At 37.4% G+C, this 22,391-nt stretch overlaps 5 protein-coding genes across 5 annotated transcripts; 1 reads left to right on the plus strand and 4 right to left on the minus strand.

The window, feature by feature from the left end:
* Positions 1-203: 203 nt before the first annotated feature.
* On the plus strand, positions 204-1,728 carry LOC149622726 (uncharacterized). The gene is made up of 2 exons (XM_089853494.1): positions 204-904; positions 984-1,728. The coding sequence occupies exons 1-2, from the start codon at positions 468-470 to the stop codon at positions 1,168-1,170; spliced, it is 624 nt and encodes a 207-aa protein (XP_089709620.1). The 5' UTR covers positions 204-467; the 3' UTR covers positions 1,171-1,728.
* Positions 1,607-4,526, minus strand: LOC149622727 (uncharacterized). The gene is made up of 2 exons (XM_089853493.1): positions 3,848-4,526; positions 1,607-3,761 (listed from the first exon to the last, which is right to left on the minus strand). Exons 1-2 carry the CDS (start codon positions 4,250-4,252, stop codon positions 1,776-1,778), a joined length of 2,391 nt encoding a protein of 796 aa, XP_089709619.1. The 5' UTR covers positions 4,253-4,526; the 3' UTR covers positions 1,607-1,775.
* An 8,064-nt stretch (positions 4,527-12,590) lies between these two features.
* On the minus strand, positions 12,591-13,988 carry LOC149622728 (uncharacterized). The gene has a single exon (XM_089853511.1). It carries the CDS (start codon positions 13,986-13,988, stop codon positions 12,591-12,593), a length of 1,398 nt encoding a protein of 465 aa, XP_089709637.1.
* Positions 13,989-14,008: 20 nt separating this feature from the next.
* LOC149622729 (uncharacterized) lies at positions 14,009-15,826 on the minus strand. The gene has a single exon (XM_089853512.1). It carries the CDS (start codon positions 15,824-15,826, stop codon positions 14,009-14,011), a length of 1,818 nt encoding a protein of 605 aa, XP_089709638.1.
* Positions 15,827-15,966: 140 nt separating this feature from the next.
* On the minus strand, positions 15,967-17,928 carry LOC149622730 (uncharacterized). The gene has a single exon (XM_089853513.1). It carries the CDS (start codon positions 17,926-17,928, stop codon positions 15,967-15,969), a length of 1,962 nt encoding a protein of 653 aa, XP_089709639.1.
* Between the last annotated feature and the right edge of the window lie 4,463 nt (positions 17,929-22,391).

Genomic DNA, 22,391 nt, shown 5'->3' on the forward strand with positions numbered 1-22,391 from the left:
AAGCATTTTAAGCTAGTAGACATCACTACACAATGACAAGTACTGTTTAAAGGAACAGTGACGAAAGTAAATATACCAAAACTAACCTAAAATTTCTCCTTAATTCATAAAATTTCGAGTCATGAGTAGGAATAACTTAATTTTTAAAGGAAAAAGCCACAATAATATTTTCTTGGTTTAAAATGGTTCCTTACGCTTATATATATACAAAAAAAATTAGAAATGGAGATTAGCTCTTATTAATTAATATTTAAGCTCAAATTAGCTGGCCACTAGAAGGAAATTGAACGCCGCCATTTCTGATATTTAAAAATTCCGCAGTGCTTGTAACTGGCTCGATTTTCTAGAGGGGGTAACTTTTCATTGGCCGGCTTTCCATAGCAATGGACCAACAAGAAACTGCCCTCTGCAGCCTTATATCGTCTGCTTGTTTAATCCCTCGCTGGCTCCCTTAAACTCTATTAGCGATGCCTCGTATTAATCCCTTTGAAGTAGAACCGGAATTTACAGAAGAAGAATTAAGGGAACGACAATTGCAGCGAGAGAATGAGTTAGAAATAGCGAATCAAGAAGTTATCATTAACCTAGAGGAAATAAAAAACAACTGTACTTGTGGCCACTGCATTCCCGATTGGTTAGGCCTTAGCAATGACGAAGAAAAAATTGTAAACATGAAAAACTATCTAAATTGGAAGGATTTAAGGGCAGGATTTATTTGTTGTAAACAAATAGAAGATGTCGTTGAATTTTTAAACGATACAGATGATCCACAAGGTGTTGCGCCATGTGTCACTTGTGATATTGACTACAAATCTATGTGCCAAAGAAAGCGAGCTTTAATCGCAACGTACAGGGGTTATTTGCAAACACGTAGAAGGCCATTGCCCATTAATGTTTCGAATAGGTAAATTTTTAATTAATCGTAAGGGAACAGCCTCTATGAAATATAATTTTTTATGTAAGCTAATATTGTTTTATTGTAGAACCTATCGCTATATAGCATATCGCACGTACACCCATTTAATTTACCATAAACTTGGAAGAGCTAATAGAAGAGCAGTTCCCCATTGTGTCCTGCTTGATATACGAAAGCTTTTCCCAGAAAATGATGTAAATTCATACATAAGCTACAAACCAGGTGTTGAAATAGAAGGATTTAGAGCCAATTAACCGAGTTGAATGAATAACCTTGAAGTCACGAAAGTATTGTGATATATTTGCTTACAAAAAAGCCATCCTAAATTTTTTAGTTTAAAATGACCAGATTAAGTTTTAAAATTAAAGCATAAAATTTACATAAAAATTAGCTAACCTAAATTAAAATTCATAATTATTATATTACTCTTATGAGATATAAAAATTATTGAATCCACTTAGAGTAAGGATTGATATTCATTTTTTTTTAAATAATTGTGATTGCCAAGGTTCCTAACAGTGTGATATTATTAGTCATAATTAAAAGCCTTCGAATATTAAATGGATACTTAAACAAGTTACTAAAATGGTCATATTAGTCGTAACTTCTGGTCATAAAAAACAGAGTTGAATACTAAGTAAATATAATTAACAGACCTGCTATTAAGGTGTAACAAAAAAATTATGTTCGTAAGTTACTACGGTCACAGTTTATTTACATTTGAAGTACAAATTTTGTATATTTTCTGGTTTATTATGACCTAGTCAAGAAATTTCAGTATTAAATCCATGTTTATAAATTTCAGTATTAAATCCATGTTTATTAATTTCAGTATTAAATCCATGTTTAGAGTTTTCAATTAAAATAACCTCCTCCTTTTCGCTGCTTGAATTAAAACTTGCTTGTCAGGCCGTGGAGTTGGAGCTATATTACCTCTCTTACGATAGCTTGTCATTAAATTCGCTAGTGGAATTTCATCTTCGTCAATTTGTTTACGCTTTATTATGTTTTTCATTATTTCATAAACAAATGTGTACGATTTTGGCTCCTTTCGAGGTCTAGCGTACCACTCAGCAGTGGCTTTAGAAAAATAAAATTCAAAATCTTCCTTATTCCCATCTTGGGTTGTTGATTCTGTTTCTAGTTCAAAATAGAATTTTCTGTCTACATTAAAATTATGGTCCAAAGCTGCCAACATAGTACGGGCTTCCATGACATCTTGGTCAAAATCTAGTCGTTTTGGGCAATATTTAAGCAGAAGACTGTGGTACGATTCCAACTTAGAAGTGTGACTAAATGCGCAAACTTGCTTTAAATCTCGTAAAGTACTTTTTTTGTTGACAATTTCATTTAGAGCGTCATAAGGGGGGGTATCAGGTGTGAGCCATTTTTTTTTTCTTGCTGTTTCGACTGAAAGACGATCGTGGATACACCGTTTATGTTGATTAAAACTAGGAAATGAATGGACATTTGTGACGTGAAAAAGAACTGATTTCCACATTTCAATTAGGATATCAGGGTTCCCATCACAGTTTTCTGCGGCAAACCACAAGTGGCGGCTGAGAGATTTCACCCAGGGTTCAAGATCCTTATTATCCTTTTTTTTACTTATAGCCGTAATTTTTTTGGAAACGCTTTTTGAAAAATGCCAAACATCGAATTGATGGTCTATATTCGGATAATTATCCCTTAAAAAGGCCCTAATCTGTATGTGTCTGTCAGTTGTGATTCTAAATATATTAACTCCAAATTTTTCCATTTTTGTCAGACATCTTTTCAAACTTTCTAACTCCATATTGCTAGACTTGTATTGAACCTCATTTTTCTTTACGATTTCAAAATGGACACATTTGTCACTTTCCTGGTCAATGAATGTGTATCCGCAATATTTGGCCGAATGCCCTGGCGAGTCATATCGTCCATCACCAGAAATCGTGACTTCTGAAGAACATTTTAATTTCTCTAAAATATTGCTTTGTTCATTTCTCCAGCTGACCCTAATTTCTGGAATGATATATTTTTTTTGAATGTTGTAGAAAGCTGATTTTTGAATTCCACATAATCCCATAAATTGAAAAATAGTGTTGATTCGTTGAAATGTGGCCCCTGAGAGCAAAATACTTGAAGCTAGCAGTAAATTCCCCACTGGCATTCTTCCCAGCACAGGCTGTGAGCGCCAAATAAATTCGTGGCCACTTAGACAGGTCATCTTGACAGATAATTGAGATCCACAAGTTTCAGACTTGAAATTTTCAGTAATATCAATGGCACTATCACAGCCAGCCTTATCACACCTTAGTCTTGCTAAGAGTTGGTTCAGTTGGCTCTCAAAAACAATATACTTTTTTTCCTCAATAAATTGATCAGAAATATTTTTAGGGGGAGGTGAATAGTTCGTTGTTGACGCTGAACTGGGTATACTAGGCTCGTACATTGAGACACTGGGAGAATTTTCAGGGGTCTCATCAAAAATCATGCTTACAGATACGGGAGATGCCATATCCTTCAAATTTTCTAAATCGGATTTTGCGCAATTCAAAAGTATTGTTTTGTCGCTATCATGTGTGCATTTCTTTGGTGTCGATTCTGTTTCGTAATCTAAACTGTGAGCGAAGTATGCGTGATCTTTTGACACTGCAGTAATTGTATCTTGAAACAAAGCTAAGACTTCTGAAGTAATTTCCTCTTCAGTACATGCTTCAGTAGCGCAATCAATCTTGCAAAAATCCGTTTGAATAGGAATTGTAGCTCGGAGGGCTTCAATGCTTAACTCTGGATCAGTTTGAGTTCCAATTTCCGTTGTATTTACTTTTGTTATATTATAGATCTCAGTTACAGTTGGAACCTATAACAATGTAACAAATAAAATTTCATATTATAATCCTAGAAAAGGAAGCAATGTGACACTGTCTAAAAATATTCCAGTCTTACCTCTTCGTTACTTGGAATTTCAATTGCTTCTATTGGAAATATTTCCATCGTTTCTTCTGTACTTGGTAGGTTTATTGTTGGTACGGATAACGGTTTCAATCTTACTACTTCTTTCGACAAATTACGGCCATACGAAACGTTAATGTTTAAACATTCAGGAGCAAAATGTAACTGGCATACTCTAGTAGCTTCCCTAAATTTCCTGATTGCGGTACGTCTTTCTGGCAAAGGCTTAGTCTCTAATGACGTTACGAGCGCTTCGAATTCCTCTCTCACCGGTATTTTAGCAAATTTAACCCACATTCTTGCCATTTCTAAATTGGATTCAACATCCGGAATTCTAAAACAACTAACTCTTTGTTTTTTCGAATAAACCTCACACCCTTCAATAATACACTTCGACATTCTGGAAGCCTAAATGCGCGGGCTGCAGCTGGGAACTTTGATCTTGGAAGGGTAAGCAGACAACATGATTTCCCGTAGCTCATTGGCCTAGACATCAACGAATAGAAAGTTACCCCCAATTTTTGCCTCTAGCTTTTTAAAAATGGCACCGTCTTAGTTAAGATGATTAAATGCTAATTACTAACTAATTGAGATTCTTTTTGACAGAATAATAATAGATCTTTGAGTTTTAAGTTTAAATGAACGGTTTAAAGCAAAGAAAAAATTATTGTGGAATGTTCCTTTAAGGTTTCAGCCATGTTGAATAAACGAAAACTCATGAAAAACTGTTATCTAAAACATAAGGTTTTTTCACGGAATGATGAATTAACATTGAATAATAACTAGAAAGTCTTTCACGATACCTTTAACGAGACACGTAAAACATAATTTAAATAATATTTTTCTTCTCCTATTGTTTAGGAGATGAATTTTTTCTAATGGTACTTAAATAATATTGCGAATGTGACGCATGACTATCTCAAATGTCTGAAACATTAAGCTCGTTTCACATTATCGTGAACTTGGCGCCTTTTATTCTGTAGTTGTCCAGCCAATGGGGGATTTAACTTTGTGGAATTATTGCGCCAGTGCTTCTTATGTTTCTTCCAAGCGCCCCAGTGAGATTGGTTCTTAATTTTTGAATGTGTAGTCTTAAAAAATTCCCTTGACCAATCAGGCTACAGAATTTAGTAGCTAGATTCAATAAGCTCATCTCTTTTTCGGCGAAAAAGTCAATTTTAATCTAAATTAGATTTATATTCCATATAGAGGTGATTGACATGTTCAAAGGAAATTAAATCAAATTTAATTTGCTCCAGATTGCTCAAGAAGTAAATCCTATTGTTATGGCTGGCATCTTCCACTTCCTCCGTAACAGTAGATCGCAAGTAGGCCTAAAGAAAAACGGAGTCCCACCTTCAAAATCTTTGGGCGAGATATTTCGGACTCCAATAGACTATTCCATTAATCATTTGAAAAGAAGCAACTCCAGAGGGACATAGGTTATTGTTTGAATCTCCCCGCCATTTGTAGGTACCCACGTACCAAACGTACGTCTATAGCACAACCATGAATGACGTGATCATTAAGGTACTATTTTTTTAAGAATATTTTAATTCGTTCGAGATTGCCTTTTCATGTTAACTTGAAAAATTATTCAGACCATGATTTTTACCACATGACAGTTTATTATATAGAAAGATACATGAATGTACAAATATTGCGAGTGTAGCACAAATCAATCTAATAAAAAAACAATATAATTATTACTAAGAATGTGCATAATGTCCATTAGTATACATATAATTCAGATCAAACAGTGCAAGAGGCTTGTAGTATTATTCTACTATCATTTAGTGTTTTCCCCTTATAATATAATTAGGGGGAAACTTAATTGTTATTATAGTGCATCAAATCAACTGTATTGAAAGATTATTATTAAACAAGAAATGTGAACCGGGTTATTTTCATTTTCGTATTTCGGTAGTTAGCGAAAGAGCTTTTAGCTACCCATTGCTAGATCTACACGCGCAGGTTCCATCATTTTTAGTGTAACCTAAACCACGCAGATAACTCGAGCGCAACAAAAAAGTGCAAAAGCTGTAAGTTACTTTTTTGTAGGGGCATGGGAACCCCTTGCACTGTTGGCCCTCTTTGCACATGCAATGACAGGAATGCTCCATTGGAAGTTTTTTAAGTTTTTCGTATTCAGATGGGGTCATTCTTGGTACGTGCATGACGCATTCCAACTTGCTTTCCTTCGGGCATTGCATCGTCTCATTTGTACACAGTTTCCATCTGTCTTCGGGGCAAACTGCGTTAGAGTAAATCATAAATGTAACAGGTTGGGAAAGCCAAAATAATTCCTCTCCGAGTCGAGACGACTGTCTCCAAAGACCTAGCCTTAACTAACATTTCTTAACATAAAAACTATTATTGTCCACCGAAGTTGTATGTTAAAATCACTAATTAAAAGATAATGTCAAGCTCTAGTAGCAAAAGTGCGATTATTGTGAAAATAGACAGACAGATACGTCCAGAAAAATGCCTCTCCATGACGTTCGTCACTCGGAGAGCTTGTACAAAAATTTTAAACCTAAATTTCGGTTACAAAAATATTTTTTTGGGCAAAATGAATGATCGTCTAAGTAATTTCAATAAGATGTACTTACTGTACGGGTTTTTATAGCAGTTGCACTTGCAAAGCTTGAACAGCACCAGAATGAAAAAGGCACATTTAAAGAGCATTTTCTATCTGATGTAAAAGATTGAATGACTAAATATTTATACCAATGATCAAAGACCGCAGGAGCATTTAAGACTAAAACGCTTAAGTGGTTAAAAGCAATGCTGGCTTAAAAGGTGGACATTGTTCAACGATTTATCGAAAATAAATATTAGCGAAACTTCCAAAGCCAAAAAAGCGCTTTTCTTGTAAAGTTTTACAGATAATTCAGCAATAACGTCGAAGTTAAATAGATATTAATTGGCAATGGAGTTTCAAATAATTCCACATTAAACGATGTGGCTAAAAAAGAATTCCTCTTCAAGATGAGCCTTAGGTACTTACCAGTAAAGAGAACTTCTCTTATAGTTGTTCTTACCAGCCTAGAGAAGCGATGATGAACAGTATCTGCGAGAGTTTGTCGTTGATTAGTTGACTAGGAACTTGTACAATTGGCAATGGCTTCGCCTACACGCGGTGTTATATTATTCATTTTGAAATAAAACATTGGAAGCTAAAAGACATTACTAGACAATGACAAGTATAGGTTTAAAGGAACAGTGACGAAAGTAAATGTTCCAAAACTAACCTTAAATTCCTCCCTAATTTACTAAATTCGAATGATTGTAGGGATATGTTCATTTTTAAGACTGCATCCATCTTTAACAAACGAAAACTTCATGAAACAGTTATATGAAACAAAATGTTCTCCCGGAATGATGAAACAGCATTGAGACTCTTTCACGACGCCTTTGACGGATGTCGTAAAACATAATTTAAATAATATTTTTCATCGCCTATTATTTAGGAGATGAATTTTTTGGAAATGGTACTTAAATAATAATGCGAATGTGACGCGTGACTATCTCAAATGTCTGAAACAATAGGCTCGTTTCACATTAACGTGAACTTGGCGCCTTTTTGACTGTAGTTGTCCAGCCAATGGAGGATTTAACTTTGTTGTATTATTACGCCAGTGTTTCTTATGTTTCTTCCAGTCGCCCAAGTGAGATTGGTTCTTAATTTTTTAATCACTATACGTTACTCTTCAAAAATTCCCATGACGAATCAAACTACAGAATTTAGTAGCTAGATTCAATAAGCTCATCTCTTTTTCGGTGGGAAAGTCAATATTAACTTAAATTAGATTTATATTCTATATAGAGGTGATTGACATGTTCAAAAGAAATTAAATTAAATTTGCTCCTGATTGGTCAAGAAATAAATCCAATTGTTATGACTCTCATCTTCCACTTCCTCCGTAACAGTGGATCATAACTAGGTCAAAAGGAAAGTGGAGTCCAACCACAGAAATCATTCGTCGTAATGACTACCCCACTCTGTACACGCATATACCTAAAATAGGCTTCCATGCACCTTCAGTTTCGTTGGACAAAGATAATTCGGACTCCAATAGACCATTCCATAAATTATTTGCATTGAAAACATAACAGGGGTGGGAGGCTGCCCTCTTCGGTTATTTCCCTCGCGCCAAGAGGGAACGTCAGACGGAGCCCCACTTATATAGTGTCTTTGTCTCTTCTGGAATTCATAATTTAAGTGGGGTTGGTTCGCGCCATTTGTCTTTTCCATGGGTAGAATATACGGGACCAATGAGATTGTTTCAATTTTCCCGCCATTTGTAGCGACCCAAGTACCAACCCAACGTCTAAAACATAGCCACGAATGACGTCATCATTAAGGCACTGTTTTTAACACATTATATTACGTTCCATATCTTTTCTTGGCCTTTTCATGTCAATTAGAAAAATACTTCACACCATGAATTTACCACGAGACAGTTTATTATATAAGAATGAATTTACAAAGAGTGCGAGTTAATCACACTTCAATCAAGTCAAAAACCAATTGATTAATATTAAGAATGTGCACCTTTTCAATTTTTATATAATTCAGTTCACACATTTCAAAGGGGTTGCAATATTATTCTACTATCATTTAGTGCTTTCCCCATATAAAATAATTAGGGGGAAACGTAATTGTTATAGTGCGTTAAATCAAACTGAATTCAAAGGTAAGTATTAAACAAGAAATGTGAAGGGTTATTTTTCAAGACATCGCTCCATTTAAATAATCGACTAAGCTAGCAAGGTGAAGATTGAATGCACATTTGGTAGGTAGCGAAAGAGCTTTAAGCTACCCATTGCTAGATCTACACGCGCAGGTTCCATCATTTTCCGTGTAACCTAACCTATACATATACATCGAGCGCCTAAAAGTGCAATAAGTGTAAGGGGCACCTTTGTTGGGGCAAGGGAAGCCCTTGCACTGATGACCGTCTTTGCACATACAAAGACAGGAATGCGCCACTGGAAGTTATTTTGTTTCTTCGAATTTACCAGTAGTCATGTGATGACGCGGTTCTGGTATCTGTACGACGCATTCCAACTTCGTGTCCTTCGGGTATTTCAACGTCTGGTTACAGAGTTTCCACCTGTCCTCGGGACATACTGCGATCAAGTAAATCATAAATGAAACAGGTTGGGAAAGCCAAAATAATTTCTCTCCCAGTCGAGACAAAGACATAATCTGAACTATTTTTCTTAACCTAGAAACCATTTCTAGCGAGTACAGTATTATCTACATAATTTTATTTTTATCCGCCTTCGATAATTATCCACTGAAATTGCGCGTTAAATTTATTGTATCCGCAACTTTATTTTAAAAATATTCGGTTAATCACTAATTTGAAGATAATGTGTATACCGGTATAATGCCGAGCTTTAGTAGCAATATTAATACTCAATCTACTACTATTGTAAAAACAGACAGACACATGGACATAAACGTCCAGAACAGTACCTCTAGGTGACACGTCACTCGCAGAGTTAATCAAGCGTGCTTGTACAATAATTGTAAATCTTAAATTCGACTACAAAAAAATGCTTGCCAAAATGAATGATCGTCTAACAAATTCCAGTTCGATATACTTACCGTTGAAGTTTGCATTGCAGTAGTTAAGTTTGATCAGAACCAGAATGAGAAAGACCAACTTGAACTGCATTCTCTATTGAAGATTGAATAATTGCTCTTGAAGCTAAGCCTTATAGTTTTCGGTACTTAGCAGTAAAGAGAACTTTTCTTATAGTTCCACGTACTTATCAGCCTAGAGAAGCGATGACGATGGCCAGTATCGGTGAGAGTTTTTCGTTGGTTAGTTGACTTGTGCAGTTGGCAATGGCTTCGCCTACACACGGTTTTATATGATTCGTTTTGAAATAAAACAGGGGAAGCTGATAGACATTGCTAGACAATGACAAGTATGGTTTAAAGGAACAGTGACGAAAGTTAATGTTCCAAAACTAACCTAAAATTTCTCCTTGATTTATTAAACTCGAGTGATTGCTAGGAATAAGTTCATTTTTAAGACTGATCCATCTTGATGAGTCAAAGGGATAGTATTACAAAATTTTAAAGAGATAGTCATACAATTTTCATCAATTTTAAAAATAATAATTATAAAAAATACACAGAATTATTTACGGTGGAAGCCCTGCCATTTTGAGGTTAGACGTTTCTCGTACGGTAACCCTAGCCGATCGCCGCGCACTTCTAAATCCTAACGACGATAATGGAACTGCGAACGCGTCCCGAATATGCATAAACGTTTGCTCCCTTCTAGCAGACGTAACAAATTTGCGTGTCTAGATATATTCTCAATAAAAGAAATGCTATTTTGATAAACTGGTTACACGCGTCTAACTCAGTTTTCATTTCCATTTTGTTAACTTGAACATTTACACAGTTTCCATCTGTCTTCGGGGCAAACTGCGTTAGAGTAAATCATAAATGAAACAAGTTGGGGAAGCTAAAATAATAACTCTCCGAGTCTAACGAAGTCCAGTTCGATATACTTACTGTACCGGTTTTCATCGCAATAGTTAAGCTTTACCAGCATCAGAATGACAAAGACACACTTGAAAAGCATTTTCTATCTGATGTAAAAGATTTAATAATAGTAAGTCTGGAAACTTATACCAATAATCAAAGACAGTTGAAGCATTTAAGGCTTAAGCTCTTAAGGAATTTAAAGCAATTCTGGCTATAAAAAGATCCCTATCTGTTTTTCTTTCCCAGCTTAATCTGACCACCGACTAAATCCCCATTGTTCAACGATGTCTCGAAAAGAAATATTAGCTAACGGTCCCGAGCTTGTAACCTTGAATGTCTTTAAAGCGGTCGTCTTATAAAGTTTGAGACAATTCAGTAATAACTTTCGAGACATCGAATTTAAGAAGATATTACAAACATTTTTCGTTTTGCCGCTCTTTAGAGCTGGAAAACGATTGTTCCGACCTCTGCTGGTCGGCTGGCTGGAAATGTTGTGTCATAAATGAACATTTCGAATTTTAAATTTCCCGCGAATTTTCAACTTGAAATTCACCCGTAGTCCACGTTACACCTCATAGGTGGCGTAACGTATTTTATTTCAATTGAAATTATTTTTCTGTCGGTGCGGGTCCTCGAACCTGCCGGTCCATACTAGACGCCAGTGAAGACGCCGGATACTCTACCAATCGACCCGCGCTCGCTTAGTACAAAACCCGAGTTATGTTAGACTGTAGAGTAGAGAGTGGTAGAAGTATGTGGATCCCCCACCCACCCACCCTCCCCTTCCCGACGCGCGCCAACCAGCTGCAGCTGGATTTTGAAAGTGGGAGAGGAGAGAGTAGAGAGAATGACTGCCTATCGCCCACCAATAATTTTTAGCAATGTGATTTAAATCAATGAAACATACTCATTTAGAGTTAAATAATTATAATTAGCTAATATTATTATTATATTTAAAAAAATTATATTATTTAAGTAATAAATTTAACGATAGTTGTTGAGAGATTCAATAGAGGGCAACATGAGATGAAATAAATACTAGTTCGTTTTTTGTAGTCTCTCTGCCTCCTATATTGCAAGGTCCAAGGCTTAAAGGATGATCGATGATTAGATAGTTTAATCAGGTGTTTAAATGTAACTTAATCCCGGCGATACCATTAATGACAAACGCAATCAACATACTCATGGTTAAATTAAAGTTAATTAAATTGAATTGCTCAAAGATAATTATAAAATTAAATCAACAACTCAACTATCTGCTCAACGATAATTAGGCTATTTCTTAACTTTTTGTCAGTTTTGCTGTTTATTTAAACGTAATTAAACAATGGTTAAATATTGCAGCGTGTATGGGTGTAAATTTCCACGCGACGTTAAATTGTCGAAACAATGGGATATAGCTTCAAAAATGGGTAAACCACACACCAAGTGTAGTTTTTTCCATACGACTAAGTTCGTAGCTAGTTTAATTTTGGGAGAGCTATTTTGAGTTAACTACCGACCGACTGAAAAATCTGTAGTCAATCTTTACTATTTTAGTTCTTTACACTATTTACTAATTTCTATTTTTGCTGATATCTATTTGCTGGTTTGGTTTCTATTTTTTGTTGAAGGTTTAGGTTAAGAAAAAGTCAAAGTCATTTTTATACTAAAAAAAACTTGGTTTATTTTTTGGCTAAAGTTCTAGTTAACCCGTTCGCTTGGGTCTCTAAGAGAATTCTGCCTATTGAATGCGAAAATCTTTTGGATCAACCTAAAGGGTTGAGGGAAATTCTAATACTTTCCCCTTTTCTGGTGGAAAGTTTCAAACAAACAAGTTGTTTTTCTATAATCTTGGGGTTTTTTTTACAAATTTTGCACAAACATGTTTTCGATCGTTTGGAAGGGAAAAAAATAAAATACACAAAAAAAGGCGGGAAAGAAAAATACATAACAACAAAAAAAGAACTGATAATAATAAAAATGATAATAAAAAATGCATTAACTAAATTATTCACACTGGGCCCCGAAATACGTTAAGTATTTCAAAAAAGTTTAATGAGGGCTTGTAAGAAAAGGTGTCTTAAAACACTCAATTTAAAAACAAAAAATGAGGAATGTTAATTCAATATTATAAACACACAAAAATTTTGCACTATTGTTCAATTTGATTCAGTTTTTTGCAAGTTCATTTTTCACTATTTTATCTAGTTGCCATTTGTTTTCATTTTGATTTTACAGTTATACATTACTAGCAGCTCGTACCGACAGCGCGTCAATTTCTAGGGGATATAATAGCTGGATTGGCCTTCTCAAAATGTTTCCATTAGGCGTTCTTATCATGCAGGACCTTATTTTTGAATCCCGCCCCTCAAATATTTCAGTTACTACTCCTAATTTCCAGAGGTGCTTGGGGGTTTTATCTTCATGAATCATCATGACGTCGCCGATTTTAATTTTTGAATTGGTTTTGGCTAAATTTACATTATGTGCAGACCTTAGTGCCAGCAAGTATTCGTTTTTCCACCTTAACCAGAATCTATCTATAACTGCGTTGCGATATTTTTGCCTTTTTGTTAATTCGATTTGTGTTTTGGGAACATTTACTGATTTGTCTGAATACGATGGTAAAGTAGTAAGGCGTTTTCCGATTAGAAAGTGGGATGGAGTGAGGGGTTCTAGGTCGTTTGAATCGCTGCTGACGTACGTTAAGGGTCTAGAGTTGATTGCAGCTTCCGCTTGAACTAACGTGGTTTCCATTTCTACAAAGCTTAATAAAGCTCTTCCTAAAACTTTCTTTAACACTTGTTTGGTGCTTTTAACCATAATTTCCCACCAGCCGCCATACCAGGCGGCCCTTTTTACAATAAATTGCCATGTTATTCCTCTTTTTCCGTAAAAGTTCATAACTTCTCTGCTATTTAAACTATTCCAAATTTTGTCCAAGTCCTTGTTTGCCCGATTGAAAGTTTTGGCGTTGTCACTGTATATTTTTCTAGGCACGCCTCTTCTCGCAATCATTCTCTTTAGTGCTAGTAAGAACTCATGACTGGTGAGGGAGGTCACTAACTCTAAGTGCAGCGCTCTAGTGACGGCGCCGCAGGTAAATAGGCAAATGTATGACTTCTCGACTGACTCGCCTATTTTTACGTATAGCGGCCCCGCGAAGTCGATTCCTACAATCTCGAATGGCTCGGCTTTGTTTATTCTATCTTGAGGCAGGGGGGCTGTTTCTGCTTCTCCTGGTCCTGAACCCGCTGTAGCTCTTCTGCATGTCAAGCAGTTATTTAATGTTTTTATTGCCAATTGTCTACCTGAGGTGATCCAGAATGTTTCACGAGCTTGGGTGAGGGTGCTTTGGATCCCTCCGTGGCTTATCAGTTTATGACTTCTATCCATGACTAATTTTGCTAGATGGGATTCTTTATTTGGAATGACAGGGTGTTTGATTTCGAAGGGCAACTCTGATTCTGTTAATCGACCTCCGACGCACATTAAATTTTCTGGATTTAAGATTGGTTTTAGTTTAGCGATGCTTGATGATCGTTTGATTTCAAATTTATTTCTTAGGGCTGACATTTCTTCTGGGTAATCATCTATTTGGGTACATTTAATCCACTCGTTTTCTGCTCTATGCATTTCTTTCGCACTGATTGGTCCTATTTTTTGGATTTCCTAGCTATGTCTGCTACCCGATAAATATATGCGGTGATTCTTAAAACCTTCTCTAAGCTGCTAAATTTCGATATGTCTAAGGCTTGACTAATTCCCGTCCGTTGGGGTTTTAAGGTTACTAGAATTGTTTTTCTTTTTTCTTCTTCGATTTGTGAAGTATCTATTTCCGTTACTGTTTCTAAGGGCCAAGCGGACTTGTCTTCTTTCAGCCAGGTGGATCCAGTCCACCAGAGCTCGCTTTTTATTAGGTCTTCGGCTTTCGCTCCTCTTGTTGGTATATCCGCGGGGTTTTGGGTCCCTGGGCAATGAAGCCAGTTTCTAGGGTCTGAGAGCGCTTGAATTTCCGTTGCTCTATTCTGGACGAAAGGTTTCCATGTTTTAGTTGAACCTTTCAACCAATGAAGCGCGATTGTCGAGTCAGACCACATGTATTTTTCGATAGTTTCGGTTTCAAAGATGGTTTCTACGTTTTTGGCTAATCTCGCGCCGAGCAAACAACCCATGAGTTCGAGACGCGGTAATGTTAATTTCTTTAGTGGTGCTACTCTAGCTTTTGAAGTGATTAGGGAGACGACTATGGTGTTGTCTTCTGTTTCGTAGCGCAAATAAACAGTGGCTGCGTACGCTTTGATGGACGCGTCGCAAAAGCAATGGATTTGTAGGTTTTGGATTTTATCGGGGTGGTCTTGGAAGTAACACCTTGGTAATTTTACGAGTCTCAAGAGTGACAACTCCAAGCACCATTGTTTGAAATCGTTTCCTATCTCTTGCGGTAGCTCTTCATCCCATTTGAATCCGTGTTCCCAAAGGGTTTGGAAAACAAATTTAGCCCTGATTGTGAAGGGTGCTAAAATTCCGACGGGGTCAAAGATTTGGGAGGCCGCGCTGAGGATGTATCTTTTGGTGGGTTTGACTTCCTTTAGAATGTCGATCAGATTGGATAGATCAAAGGAAAATGTATCCGTAGGTGGGTCCCATAATAAACCTAATATTTTTTGGCTTTTGGGTTCTTGTATCTCGAATTTGACCTTGATATTCGGGTCCTGGGCTTCCTTTCCCCACATCTCGCGTAATTCTTGCGAATTCGTCTGCCACTTTCTAAGGTTCATGTTGGCGTCTTTCAAAATTTCGGAAGACCGTTTTGACAGCTCATAAGCATCTGTTGCTATTTGTTTTCCGCTGACGAGATCGTCTACGTATAGGTCTCGGTTTAGGATTTTCACCGTTTCGGGGTCAGTTTCTTTGTAAGAGTTTAGGTGGTGTTTTACGGTCGCGGCTAACAAGTACGGGCTCGAAGTAACCCCAAAGGGTACGCGTGTCATACGGAGGATTGTGAAGCGATTCTCTTCTAGTTTTCCGTCGACTTCTGTTGGCCAAAGTATTCGGACTGAGTCTTTATCTTCTTCCGCCAACCCGACTTGTAGAAATGCTTTCTCGATATCCGCGCAGATGGCAACGCGGTTTAGCCTGAATCGTAGTAATAACAATAATAGGTCTGGGTTGAGATTTGGCCCGCTGGCCAAACAATCGTTTAACGATGGCGCCCCGTTGACATGAGATGAGGCGTCGAGGACTACTCGAAATTTGGTGGTGGAGCTTGCCTCTCTGGTTACGCCTTGGTGCGGTACATAATATGTGCCAGGCCTGCTTGTTTTTTCGTTCTCGGGGACCTTCTCGGCTATTCCGTTTTCTAATTGCTCTGTCACTACTTTTCTGTACGATTCGTAATATTTCGGATCTTGCTTAAACTTCCTGATGAGGCCATTCATTCGCTTAGTTGCTATTGTTTGGTTGTCAGGCATGGCTTCGCGGTTTATTTTCCAGGGAAATTTTACTAAGTAGCGACCCTGTTCCTCGTCAAATTTGACGTCATTTTGAAAATTTTCGAAAACTTCCGTGTCCTCTGTGATTTGATTTGGTTTAGATTCAATACCAATAGCTTCTAATTCCCAAAATGATCTAAGGAGTGTCTGAGACTATTTTCTTCTAGCCTTGATGTCATAACATTTATTAGGTTGGTTTTGATTTCTACGCATCCTACATTTTTGATCGGAGTGCTCATGGGGCCTAAAGCTACTAATTTGTTTCTTAGCCGTTCATGATTTCCTTTCACTACGTCCCAATAGTAGTCTCCGCCTATTTGAATGCTTATTTTGGAGTCGCTAGGATTCGCGTTGCTAGGGTCGTCCGCGAGTTGGGCTCCGGTTCTCTCTACGAATTTTTGGATTTCTTCGCAGTTGGTGATTTGGGCGCGGCAAATATACGGGACCTCAACGGCTTCTATTTGTATTTTCTTCTGGGGCTCGCGCGTGTTATGAAGGGTTAATTTAACTATTTTCCTCTTTCTCTCTACCGGGTTTTCGTATCCAAACTCGGTAACCAAAACCGATTTTTCTCCGATTACTGGGAGGCTAAGCTTTTTCGAAACTTCTTCTAGGACGAAGGTTCCCTGACTGCCGTTGTCAAGGACGCATCTAGCTGGGTTCATTTCTCCGTTTTCTGGGTTTCTGATTGTTAATTGGGCCGTTTGTAACAGTACATTTTGCCTGCTCTGGTCTACTATGGTGTTGGTTGCTATTTCTACGCTAGCTTCTGCTTGGTTTCCCTGCTGGGCTTTCTTGTGGGAGGGGTTTTGGTAACAAACTACCGAGTTGTGCCTACCGTTGCATGTTTTGCACGTGCGATATCTCGAATCGCACCTCCTCGAGTCGTGATTTAGTTTTAAACAAATAAAACACCTTCTTTGATCGCTAATTAGTTTCTTCTTTTGCTCAATAGTGAAGTTTTCACAATGGTTTGACCCGTGCTCGGAATTTTGGCAGAAAATACAGTAAACTGATCTATGCTCGACGCTGGTTTGTAGCGCGGTTGCCGTTGGGACGTAACGATTTGAGCGGTTTTCATAACGCGGAGGTCTTGCGTAATAATGCTCGGTTTTTTCTTGCGCGCGGGGTGCTGTTTTCACGTGGGGATTTAAGTTTCCACGTTTTGCTGATTCGCCTAGTAAGGCACAAGTTTCACGACCTTCTACTTCACTTTTTAAGAATTCGACAAATGCGGTCAAGTTCCATTCCGCATCTTTTATATGCCCTTTACTATATTCTAATCGGATATCACGTGGCAAACAAGACACTAATACTGGACATATAAATGTACCACTTAAGGTGGCGTCTACCCCAAAAGCCATTAGGCATCTTATATTTAATTGGATTTTGTCACAAAGATTACGCAACGCTCTAATATCGCTTGAATCACTAACTGGTTCTAAATTCATCAATTGTTTACCATGGGTATGAATTACTAGGTCGGTACGGCCGAATCGCGATTTTAACAAAAAAATGGCTTCATCATAATTGGCTTTGGATGGTTTCATCCCGGCTAAGACGCTTTTTGCGTCGCCGTCCAAATATGATGCTAGATAATTGAACTTTTCTACCTTGGTGATGTTGGTTTTCTCCTCTATTGTTGACTCGAACCTGCTCCAGAATCCGGCGAATTCCGTGATGTCCTCGCTGAATTTAGGGATGGTTAGTGTTGGCAGACGTGTTCCTTCTTCTCTGGTGATTGTGGTAACTACGTTGGGTCCGCTACCGTGGTTTGAGGCTCCACTCGTACAACCGTTCGCGGAGGCTCCCGAAGAGAGTTCCGCAGCCTTACGTATCCTGCGGCTGGCTTTGCTTTTCAAGGTTGTTAGGCTGATTTTTTCCAGGTACGCGAGCATTTCCGCGCCTTCCGTTTCTAGTCTAGTTTCGTCATGGATTAATGCTAAGATAGCTTGGTCACAATTGTTAATCGCGTCTTCTCTTTTTATCACTAAAGTTAACTGGTCTTCAATATTTTCTACGTCCGAATTCGCGTCGTTCACTAGGGCTTCTAATGCTTTCACGGCTTTTGTTAAGCTCATTCGTAACGGCACTCTTAATGATTTTTGTTTTGAAATATCGTCTTATTTTTTACTCGATACTGTTTTATTTGAGCTTGCAGAATCATTTGTTTCTTCGCCTGCCACAGTGGTGGGCAAATCGCGAATGTCACTCGCATTGCGAAAGATTTTTCGTCTCTCTTAAAGAAGTCTCTCGCGCCGAAAGAGTGAGACAAGAATGAGTGACTTGTTAGCACTCGTGGCTTGAGAGTTTCATACACGCGAATTATAATATCTCACTCTCGCAAAGTAATGTTTTTCCAAAAGAGTGATATGGTTTCTTTCACCAATGCCTCTTTCTATTGTCGGGAGTGACTTTCTTGAGTCGAGACAAAATCACTCTTAAGGACTTTTAAATATAAAAAATTCGAGAACTTCACTCACTCTCACTCAGAGAATGAAAATTATATTAGTTTGAAAGTGATTTTTAGAGAGCGAGTAAAGTCCTCTTTTATCATGAAATTTTTACTGGGAATTGGGAAAATCTGGTTTAGTAAATCTACTAGATGGAGGTGTTTGAGTAAGAAAGAATCTCTAACGACGGAGTCGTCACTTAGCGTTATAACGTACGACATGAGAAAGCTTGTGAGTTAGCTTATTTAAGTGATTTGGAACTGGGGTGATATGAATTATTTTTTTTACTTCGTTTATTTGAATTATATTGTTGATTAAGATGGTTTAAATGACTTTGAATGACTATGTAGATATTTGATTTGAATGACTATGTAGATATTTGATTTGAATGACTATGTAGATATTTGATTTGAATGACTATGTAGATATTTGATTTGAATGACTATGTAGATATTTGATTTGAATGACTATGTAGATATTTGATTTGAATGACTATGTAGATATTTGATTTGAATGCCTATGAAGATATTTGATTTGAATGACTATGTAGATATTTGATTTGAATGACTATGTAGATATTTGATTTGAATGACAATCGTGATTTGAATGGGTCATTTGAATGACAATCGTGATTTGAATGGGTCATTTGAATGACAATCGTGATTTGAATGGGTCATTTGAATGACAATCGTGATTTGAATGGGTCATTTGAATGACAATCGTGATTTGAATGGGTCATTTGAATGACAATCGTGATTTGAATGGGTCATTTGAATGACAATCGTGATTTGAATGGGTCATTTGAATGACAATCGTGATTTGAATGGGTCATTTGAATGACAATCGTGATTTGAATGGGTCATTTGAATGACAATCGTGATTTGAATGGGTCATTTGAATGACAATCGTGATTCGAATGACCCATTCAAATCACGATTGTCATTCAAATCACCCGGCAGAAAGGGGTTCGACCGAAAACTCTTTACGCCGAGCCCGACGGAATTTCCGCTCGGCCGGGCGCAAGTTGTGTTCTATTTTTCGGTCGTGTTCGGCGTTACGCCGGTGTCTCAGCCAATGAAATTATTCCACTGACCACGTCATAAATTTCAAGAGTGCACGCATACGCTAGACAGATTGATAGCCGCCATGTATTTTTTTTGGTCGGAAACATGCCACGAAGAAAGAAAAATGTATCTAATGGAAGTATATAGAGGTAAGATGTTAGTAAGGAAGTCTTTATTGAGGAAAATAGAAAATATACTTTCTTGTACGATCTAAGCGACAATGGGACAGAGATACCAATTCAGAGTTCGAAATAAATGTTATGGAAACCACTCTAATCTGTCACGTGACCCAAAAATATCTACCGCCAAACTCAAAATTCAGTCGTAGTGTGAACAGTCTACAGCCGGACGACGGCGTAAGGTAAAATTTCTACCGTATGCTGCGTGATTTGCGCCGGTTTTTTTCGGTCGAGTGGGAATCTAGCTTTATGAGGCACGAAGTTGTCATAGTCTGACGCAAGAATCAGGCCGTCAGATTAAACCTAAGCCGCGTATTTTCCAGTCAGATTTTATATTCTGTTATTTAGCACGACCAGATCTATCAAACAACACCGGATTCATACATGTACCTCATGAGTTAGGAATTCATACTTCATTCGACCATTTTAACCCCCGTCTGATTTATTGATGGCCCCCTTTGATGACGTCAGATTTCTTATATTTGGAATCGCCATTTCCAGTTCTATCATTTGCCACCTTCTTTATTCATGTACCTCATGAGGTAAGAAATCATACCTCATAAGGGTCAAACATGACCCCGCCCCCCTCAATTGCCCCAGCTGTGACGCGTAAGACGGCCAAATCTATTAATGAGCATTAAAACTGAACTCATTCCAATGGTCAGACCTTTTGTACTTTATGAGGTAAGATCTAGGATACTGGCTCTTGGTCTATTAAGTAAACGACATTATTTTATTGGTCCGAGCAAAATAATTTCTCTTATCAGTCTCCTCAACAAATTGTAACCGTTGAAAAAACTTTTTTTGTGCAAACTTGAAAATTTGTCAAGCCACTAGAATTTAGACCAATGTCCGTCAAGGTGCTTACAAGTTAACGAACATCGATACGAAATCCCTTCAAAATAATTAATTTCATGATAAAATGATTCCCTCCCATTGGACCGAAATCCCATTCAACTGAAAGCAAAGAAGGGAGGTCCCATTGGACCGAAATCCCATTCAACTGAAAGCAAAGAAGGGAGGTCCCATTGGACCGAAATCCCGCACCTTGGGCGGTTTACGAAAAGTGGAGATAGCCATGAATGGCTGCACTTAACGTTAGTGTACACTGCCTAGTTATCTACGATAAAACGAAGTAGCAATGAGTTAACGGTTTTAAAGGCTTATGTAAATTAAAGGGAAAGCTAAAATAAGCCGTAAACCGTAACATTTTCTTTAATGTTACTTTAAAATGGTACTTAAAACGAGAGATTTATTTTTATATCAAGGTGAATATACATATTACACTATATTGTTGATTCTAAAATTTTATTTTATGTTTTACTTGTAAAACAAGTTTTCAGCAACAGAATCGAGGAAGAGACGTCCTCCAAACCAAACCAAACCTAATATAACAGTAATGTTTTGGAAGAGGCATATTATTTGAGAAGTCAATGAAGCGAAAAAATATTTTGGAAAAGGCGTAACTTTGTTAAATGATTTAGAAAATATTACTAAACTAACTTAACCAAACCTAACCTAACATAACAGTAACGTTTTGTCAAAGGCATATTATTGGAGAAGTCAATGAAGCTAAACATCAATATTTTGGAAAAGGTGTAACATTGTTAAATGATTTATAAAATATTACTAACCTAACTTAACCTAACATGATTTATAAAATATTACTAACCTAACTTAACCTAACATAACAGTAATGTTTTGGAAAAGGCATATTCTTTGAGAAGTCAATGAAGCTATACATCAATATTTTGGAAAAGACGTAACATTATTAATTGATTTACAAAATACTACTAATCTAACTTAACCAAACCTAACCTAACTTGTGACAATGACAGTGATTTTGATACGTTAGCTGGTCCATCTAATTGGCAAGTTAACTGTATCATAACTGAATTTAATGGTGTCCCCCGTGATATTCACAAGCATAGTATTGAACTTGTGCTCCACCCGTCATTCCCTCACAATGAAAGAACTACTACTAGCCTACCAGAATGTTCGTGGTTTACGGACTAAAGCAATTGAATTTTTTAGAAACACTGCTACATTAGACTATGATATTATCTGTTTAACTGAAACTTGGTTAAATGACTCTCATTTTACAATTGATTATTTTCCCGATTCATACAATGTTTTCCGTGCTGATCGCTTGGATCCCCAATTTGATAATGTCCGCGGTGGTGGCTCATTAATTGCCGTGCGGAAATCCATCCACTGCTGTAGGCGTCGCGACCTTGAGGGTACTTCGGAGAGTGTTTTTATTTAAATTCGCTGTTCGTCCTCTCAATCTTTAGTCCTGGGCACTACTTACTTTCGCCCTACCCTCACTGACGTCGATTATGGGCTATATTCAGATAGCTTAATACGGGGTTTGGATGGCGCTGCTGCTGACATTATTCTCCTGGGTGATTTTAATCTTCCTGGGGTCGACTGGAAGAAATACAGCACACGAGGCTGTAGTGCTCACACTCGTTCTAAGGCTACCCCTATATTTGAACTCTGTTTTAATTTTAATCTCAAGCAGATTATTGCTCCCCATAATACTGGTAATCTATTGGATTTATGTCTTACAAATTTTAATAATTTGTGTATTAATGGCCTAGAGGATCCTCTAGTTTCCATCGATGCATATCATCCCCCATTTTTTGCTTACCTTACCGGAGGAAACTTTCGCACCACCTCCACCACCTGACTCTACTTACGTTTACCGAAAAGGAGATTATGACCGCCTTTACTCCACACTTAGGGATGTTGATTGGGCTATACTCCTCGAATCGCGTGATGTTAATCATTGTGTGGCTATTCTTACGGATCACGTAAGGGCTGCGATGGAATTGGCTATTCCGCG

This window comes from Phalangium opilio, unplaced genomic scaffold (genome assembly GCF_054372755.1).
Source record: "Phalangium opilio isolate 3A_F unplaced genomic scaffold, DU_Popi_V2 ptg000118l_1, whole genome shotgun sequence".
NCBI classification, from domain to species: Eukaryota; Metazoa; Arthropoda; class Arachnida; order Opiliones; family Phalangiidae; genus Phalangium; species Phalangium opilio.

Bases quoted from the DNA above. Each gene is read 5' to 3' on its own strand.
- LOC149622726 (XM_089853494.1), top strand. From the start codon at position 468: ATGCCTCGTATTAATCCCTTTGAAGTAGAACCGGAATTTACAGAAGAA. The intron at 905-983 runs GTAAATTTTTAA...GTTTTATTGTAG, and splicing joins CCCATTAATGTTTCGAATAG to AACCTATCGCTATATAGCAT.
- LOC149622727 (XM_089853493.1), bottom strand. From the start codon at position 4,252: ATGTCGAAGTGTATTATTGAAGGGTGTGAGGTTTATTCGAAAAAACAA. The intron at 3,762-3,847 runs GTAAGACTGGAA...ACATTGTTATAG, and splicing joins AAATTCCAAGTAACGAAGAG to GTTCCAACTGTAACTGAGAT.
- LOC149622728 (XM_089853511.1), bottom strand. From the start codon at position 13,988: ATGCATAGAGCAGAAAACGAGTGGATTAAATGTACCCAAATAGATGAT.
- LOC149622729 (XM_089853512.1), bottom strand. From the start codon at position 15,826: ATGCCTGACAACCAAACAATAGCAACTAAGCGAATGAATGGCCTCATC.
- LOC149622730 (XM_089853513.1), bottom strand. From the start codon at position 17,928: ATGAGCTTAACAAAAGCCGTGAAAGCATTAGAAGCCCTAGTGAACGAC.